The following is a 7,614-nucleotide window of genomic DNA, read 5'->3' on the forward strand; positions in this document are numbered from 1 at the left end:
ATGATTGTATTCCTGAGCCCCTATATACACGTTACCTGCTAACATTTAACACGTCCACATACAGTTTTTGCATACACATAGAGGTGTCATACTTATAGTTTTCCTGGTTTTTGTACTCATTGCAGAGTTGTGATCAGCTGAGTGATGAAGTTGAACTCTCCTGGGAAAGAGGTTCTGTTCCCAGTATCATGTTAATACTCCTGATATTGAAGTAACGCATTAGAATTGTTTCATTATTTCCACATGCCTGTGCAATGAAGACTTGCTTGCTGCTGATAAATGCAAAAAAGAAAGAAAGAAAGAAAGAAAGAAAGAAAGAAAGAAAGAAAGAAAGAAAGAAAGAAAGAAAGAAGCTTACACATAGTTGCTCACATATAGGTTGCTGGACGTAATGAAGACCTGCTTACACAAAATAGCTGTACATTTGAGATTTTGTATAAATTATATCAAAAGGGGGATGTCAAAAATCTCCTGTCTGGTTGTGTTGCATCTTAAAGTAGGTGGTCACTTGCAGTTTGGGGGCCTGCTGCGAACAGCGGTAACACAATACAGAGATAACGTTCCTACCTCATTTATTTGACATGATAAAATCATGTCAAAAGGGGAGGCCTATCCCAGCTGTCAACGGGTGAGAGGCGGGGTACACCATGAACCAGTTGCCAGTTGATTGCAGGGCAACATATACAGACAATCAACCATTCACGCTCACACCTAAGGACAATTTAGAGTCACCAATTAAACCTAATGAGCATGTTTTTTGGTCTGTGGGAGGAAGCCGGAGTACCTGGAAAGAACCCACGCATGCACGGGAGGAACATGCAACTGAACTGAACTGGCGACCTTCTTGCTGTGAGGCACGCGCACTACCTGCTGCCCCACCGTGCCGCCCCAAATGAATATAATCATAAATAAAATGTTCATTCTTAATACTTTGTTGAGAATCCTTTGCAGGCGATGACTGCTTGAAGTCTGGTACCCATGGGCATCAACAAATGCTGGGTTTGCTCCTTTGTGATGCGTTGCCAGGGCTTGGCTGCAGCTGTCTTCAGTTGTTGTTTGTTTGCACGTCTTTCTGCCTTAAGTTCTGTCTTAAGCAAGTGGAATGCATGCTTGATCTGATCAAGATCAGGAGAATGACCTGGCCATTGTAGAATATTTTGGGTCATTCACTACGTTTACAAGCAGTCAAGTAACCCTTTCATAACCGGAATATCAGCAATAACTTAGTTGCGCATCGCCATGTAAACACCAATAACCCTTTTGAAAAACTGGAATATGCTCATATTCCGGGTTTTAAAAACCCGAATATGACCCCTGGGTGTATTCACCTGTCGGAATATCCACATTGAACGGAACATTAATATGTGGTCTGCACATGTTCTATTCGCAAGGAATCTTGGTCTTTTGAGTGCAGGTAGCATGGATATGGATGGCACAGCTCCGGCTCCATTTCCTATTTCTTCACGTTCTCGCCTTCCTTTAATGAAGAAAGTGAGACAGAATAGTGTCAAGTACTGGTGGTGAGTCAGTACCAGCACCAAAGCTCAAAAGAAGGCGACTGCTACCGGCCCCGGGCTGTTCATTATCCACCGTGCTGCTGCTGTTGTTGTTGTTTTTGAAATGGCATGCATTGCGTCATGACATTCTCCGTGCGTCGCTGTTTTGATTGGGATATCCCAATTGATTACCCCTGTTTGCTCACGCATGTAAACAGGTTATTCCAAATGTTTCAGAAACCGGAATATTGACCATTATCCAAATATCGACTGCATGTAAACGCAGTGACTGTCCATCTGTTGTATGTGTAAGTGCCGTCCAATCAACTTTGCTGAATTTGGCTGAATGTAAGCAGACAGAATGTTCCTATCCTTCAAGCAGCAAAAGTCCATTCAGCATGATATGACAGGTTTTGACCCATCCATCTGCACCTGAGTCAACTCCAGATCTTTTACCTGCTTAAATGACAATGAAAAAACAAGAGAATAGCCCACACCTGCTCATGAAACAGCTTTTGACTCAACTGTCCAATTACTTTAGGTCCCTTGAAATGAGGAGACTATGTATGAAAATGTTTGCAATTCCTAATTTGCGATTTTGATGTAAATACCCTCAAATTAAAGCTGAAAGTCAGCACTTCAATTTCATCTCAGTTGTTTCATTTCAAATTCATTGTGGTAGCATACAGGGCCAAAGTTATGAAAATTGTGTCACTGTCCAAATATTTCCAGACCTAACTGTACTACTGTAAATGTGATAAAGACAACAGGAGCAGCTCTGTACCTACAAAAAGAACATTACCATTAGGAAGTCAAATATAAATAATATACTTTCACTAGACCCATGAAGAATACATTCCACTTCAAAAATCAAACTGTGACTATTAGGCATTGCCATTGTAATTTAGCTCCAAATAATATTGTGGATTCTTTATAAATTGGAGTTAATGAAAATGTCCATGAAGTTAGTAGGAAAATTCATTCAGGAAAGAAGTCTGCAAAGCACGAACGAGGAAAAAATACAACAGTTAAGATAAAAACAGAAACATACTGTTGTCAAAGCTAACTGAAAGGTCAAACCACAACCTGAACCTGTACAGCAATAGGCTGAACCAATCAGAGCACACCCCTCCTCAGGGGATGAGCCTTAATCCAGAATGAACACACAGAAGCAAGAGATTAACTGCTCCACTTGAAGGATGGTAACCAGGAAGATAATGGCAGCAAATGATGGCAACATCCAAACCCTCAAGACTTACGCCCTCACCCAATTTGATATGAAAGAGGTGGCAAGTCAGTTTACTTTTGCAACAAAATATCCTTAGGAAGTGGGGACCTACAAAATCAACTGTTTGGCCTTCAACAGTAAACAACTACTACATATGATTGCTGCTGAGGACATCGGTAGCATAGACCCATATGTACTACATCCAGAGAGTCCTAATGAGGAACTGTCTGTAACTTGTTATTTGTAATAACTTAGTTATCAATCCTGTGATTAATGAAAGCTAGCCAGTCCCACCCCTCCTACTGTTATAATTACAATTATAATTAGTTACATTTGGCAGACGCTTTTATCCAAAGCGATATACATATGCAATATGTTAGTTTTAGATTTGGTTGCATATACAGATGTTCTAGTAATAGCATCATACAATATAGGGATGCATAGGTATTTATTTCTCACTGATTCGAACATTTTTTGTGTAATATCTGTGGTTGACAACTTGCTTCAAGCAAGGGGGGAAATATAGAGATAGAATCTACAAAGACTGAGCACGGAATTTAGTATTATACTAAAGATGGATAACAAACATAAAAAATGTTCAGGACAGTCAATTAAGAGACAATTTATACATATTGGCCTAGACTGATTCCTAAGGTACATACACTACCAAGAATAAATTGTGTACCTAGTACCTAGTGTCAACTGTAGTGGTGGATCCATAACATTGTTTTACCACATTCTGGGCACATTATACTCTCTGTTTTTATTTACCTATACAAACTGTCTTTTACAAACTGTGTTTGGGGCATGCAAACAATTAAGAAAAAAAAAAAAAGTTTTTTGAAAGTCATTCAAGTGGCATTAAAAATGTATTCAGGGGTTGTATAAATATCATAAATAAGCGGCATTTTCGGAGCTATTGTTCGAAAATGTTTGGGTTTTTTTCATCTGATAGTGTAACACGGCTGAAATAAGGAAAAAACACCATGTAATTATAGTCTTATTGTATAGATGTTTGTGAAAAACACTTCATAACACTCACAAGTCTCAAGTCATTGCTCTTTACTAAGAATGAACACTGAATGCTGATGGATGTGCCTCGAGGTGAAGGCTGTGCCACACAATGCACATTCTGAGCTCTTAAAAACTTTGCTCCATCACAGTCTCTTAATTTCATAACTGAACAAGTACACAGCATCAGTTACATGACAAGTATGGTGAAAGATCGCTGTCAAAAATACGTGTCCATAATTAAAGTTTCGTATTTGTAAAGTTAACAATTTGTGTGTTTACACAAAATTCTGCTGTCATATACGTGAGTCTGTGAAATTGGGTTCGGGTTATGATTGTTTTTATATGAGTATGAGTCTAAAAGCTGTGAGTGCAAAGTCTTCACTGTGAATACGAATTCAAGTTTACAGGTACGACTCGAAAAGTGCTGAAATGACCTCACTGAGGACTATTAGCACCATTATTCATTTCATAAAATCGAACCATGATATACAATATACATTTCTTGAACTCACATACAGGTGCTGGTCATAAAATTAGAATATCATGGAAAAGTTGATTTTTTTCGGTAATTCCATTCAAAAAGTGAAACTTGTATAATGTATACATTCATTTCACACAGACCAACATATTTCAAGTATTTACTTCTTTTAATATTGATGATTATACCTGACAACTAATGAAAACCCCCAATTGAGTATCCCAGAAAATTAGAATATTGTGGAAAAGGTCAATATTGAAGATATCTGGTGCCACACTCTAATCAGCTAATTAACTCAAAACACCTGCAAAGGCCTTTAAATGGTCTCTCAGTCTAGTTCTGTAAGCTACACAATCATGGGGAAGACTGCTGACCTGACAGTTGTCCAAAAGACGATCATTGACACCTTGCACAAGGAGGGCAAGTCCCAAAAGGTCATTGCTAAAGAGGCTGGATGTTCACAGAGCTCTGTGTCCAAGCACATTAGTAGAAAGGCAAAGGGAAGGAAAAGATGTGGTAGAAAAAAAGTGTACAAGCAATAGGGATAACCACACCCTGGAGAGGATAGTGAGACAAAACCCATTCAAAACTGCGGGGGGAGATTCACAAAGAGTGGACAGCAGCTGGAGTCAGTGCTTCAGGAACCACCACTCACAGACGTATGCAAGACATGGGTTTCAGCTGTCGCATTCCTTGTGTCAAGCCACTCTTGAACAAGAGACAGCGTCAGAAGCGTCTCACCTGGGCTAAAGACAAAAAGGACTGGACTGCTGCTGGGTGGTCCAAAGTCATGTTCTCGGATGAAAGTAAATTTTGCAAGTCCTTTGGTAATCAAGGTCCCAGAGTCTGGAGGAAGAGAGGAGAGGCACAGAATCCACGTTGCCTGAGGTCAAGTGTCAAGTTTCCACAGTCAGTGATGGTTTGGGGTGCCATGTCATCTGCTGGTGTTGGTCCACTGTGTTTCCTTAGGTCCAAGGTCAATGCAGCTGTCTATCAGGAAGTTTTGGAGCACTTCATGCTTCCTGCTGCTAACCAACTTTATGGAGATGCAGATTTCATTTTTCAACAGGACTTGGCACCTGCTCACAGTGCCAAAGCTACCAGTACCTGGTTTAAGGACCATGGTATCCCTGTTCTTGATTGGCCAGCAAACTCCCCTGACCTTAACCCCATAGAAAATCTATGGGGTATTGTGAAGAGGAAGATGCGAGATGCCAGACTCAACAATGCAGAAGAGCTGAAGGCCACCATCAAGGGAGCCCCAACTAAGTATTGAGTGCTGTACATGCTCATACTTTTCATGTTTATACTTTTCAGTTGGACAACATTTTTAGAAATCCTTTTTTTGTATCAGTCTTAAGTGATATTCTAGTTTTCTGAGATACTGAAATTTGGATTTTCATAAGTTGTTAGTTTAAAATCATCAAAATTAAAGAACTAAACATTTGAAATATATCAGTCTGTGTGTAATGAATGAATATAATATACAAGTTTCACTTTTTGAATGGAATTACTGAAATAAATCAACTTTTCCATGATATTCTAATTTTATGACCAGCACCTGTACATTGCCCTGCATGTTCGCGTCTGGGGCATGCGCAGTTGGAGGAATTGCCCATTGAATACTTTCCCCTGTGACTTGACTGTGACCTCAGTGAGGTCATTTCAGCACTTTTTGAGTCGTACCTGTAAACTTGAATTCGTATTCACAGTGAAGACTTCGTAGTTGTAGAAAAATGAGTTGTATTCTCAAGACTTTGCACTCACAGCTTTTAGACTCATACTCATATAAAAACAATCGTAACCTGAACCCAATTTCACAGACTCAGGTATATGACAGCAGAATTTTGTGTAAAACAACTTTTATGACACACATATTGTTAACTTTAAAAATACGAAACTTTAATTATGGACACGTCTTTCTGACAGTGATCTTACACCATAACAAGCAGCTGAAACACAATGATGGTGTTAATGCCACCCGTGCAAATGCAACCTATTGCCTTTTCTATCACAATTCCTTTGTGTTTAACAATTATATCTATTATGTCTCGCCAGTGTGAACTACATCCTAACTCATCACTGTGTGCTGACGTGCATATTAATCTGAATATGAGCTTTATTACAGTACAAGTGCAAACGCAGAAAATACAATTAAAGTCCCATGCCCCCTGACCCTTACCTGATTTCTCCACCAGCTCGCTGACATCCTTCTTCGCAGCCAGTCCGGAGTATCCCAGCCCTCGACACTCCAGGATAGTCTTCAACTTCTTGTAACTAAGAGTAACTGGATCCACAAGCTGAGTAGCGAACACACCAGTCTCATACCAAACTACTGCCTCAAAAATCCTCGCTAGCATAAACAATAGTATGAAATACAAGAGCAAAAAAAAAAATTTCAACCACATCGTTTAGCTGAACGAGAGCGCTGCTGGCACAAGATAATTACTGCAGGAGGGTGTCTGTGACAACTGGACAGGCGACAGGAGCTTCCAGTCACTTTCTACCCATTCACAACAGACATTACTTTACAAATATTATATATTTGTACGGTCGTCAAACCTTCATCATTTCATCAGTGTGGCTGGGAAGATAATCCCTGCCGTTCACTTATTTCATCAGCAGTTTAGAATCATGAATCCTGCTAACTAATTAGCTTAGCATCGCAGGTAGGCCTTGGTGATGTTACGTTCTCAACCAGAATACATAGGCGTCGTCAAGCCGTCAAGCCGTCAAGTGTCAGCTACACGCGATGCAGTTTCCCACTGATTGGCAGCAGTGTGTGACCCGGACTGCTGCTGTGGTGCCAGATGTTCTCAACATTACAAAATACAATAATGACGGATATTGTTTTGCTCCGATCAGCTGATGGAGCTCACGTCACATCCGACTCCACCTCGCAAACGTAAACAAGCTACAAAATAAAAGTCTTAAAAGGCATTACTCAGACACGCCTCTTTCACACTTCGTAGACTTATCCTATGCAGTATTTGTTGCTGCAGGTGCTGTTACTGCACAGTAATAACTGATTCAAGTATTTTCATTGCATGTACCCTCTTTATTCTACCCTCTGCTTTAATAGTTTGCTGTTGCGTTTCATTGTTTTTTGTATCTATGAAAAATTGTACGTTCTGTTTTTTTTTTATTTTTATGAGTGACAAGTGACAGAGTTTGTACAAATATTTGATTACTACAGACTGACGATGATTTCTTATGAAACAGTGAATACAGAAACATGGCTTCAATAAAGAAAAAGTGGAACTAATTAAAGTCATAATAAGAGGAGTGCTAACAAAGGCAACTGGATTTGTTTTGTGGTTCAACCTCTCAACCAGCTCATATTTTCCTGCTGTTTCCTGAACAAACTAGATCAATATCTCTTTGTGTCCTAAGTGCTC

The 7,614-nt window shown here is 39.7% G+C and overlaps 1 protein-coding gene across 3 annotated transcripts in view; it reads right to left on the bottom strand.

Annotated features, from left to right (window-relative positions):
- The window catches only part of rnf103 (ring finger protein 103), a 452,442-nt gene extending 445,319 nt beyond the window's left edge, over window positions 1-7,123 (bottom strand). For all 3 annotated transcript variants that reach the window (XR_011602181.1, XM_070962727.1, XM_070962726.1), the window contains exon 1: window positions 6,399-7,123. Coding sequence is in view for 2 of the 3 variants with exons in the window: in XM_070962727.1 (XP_070818828.1) it covers window positions 6,399-6,624 (226 nt within the window). In the remaining variant the exon portion in view is untranslated. The remainder of the gene's footprint in view (window positions 1-6,398) is intronic.
- Between the last annotated feature and the right edge of the window lie 491 nt (window positions 7,124-7,614).

The sequence above is a fragment of the Chaetodon trifascialis genome, chromosome 5 (assembly GCF_039877785.1).
Source record: "Chaetodon trifascialis isolate fChaTrf1 chromosome 5, fChaTrf1.hap1, whole genome shotgun sequence".
Lineage (NCBI taxonomy): Eukaryota > Metazoa > Chordata > Actinopteri > Chaetodontiformes > Chaetodontidae > Chaetodon > Chaetodon trifascialis.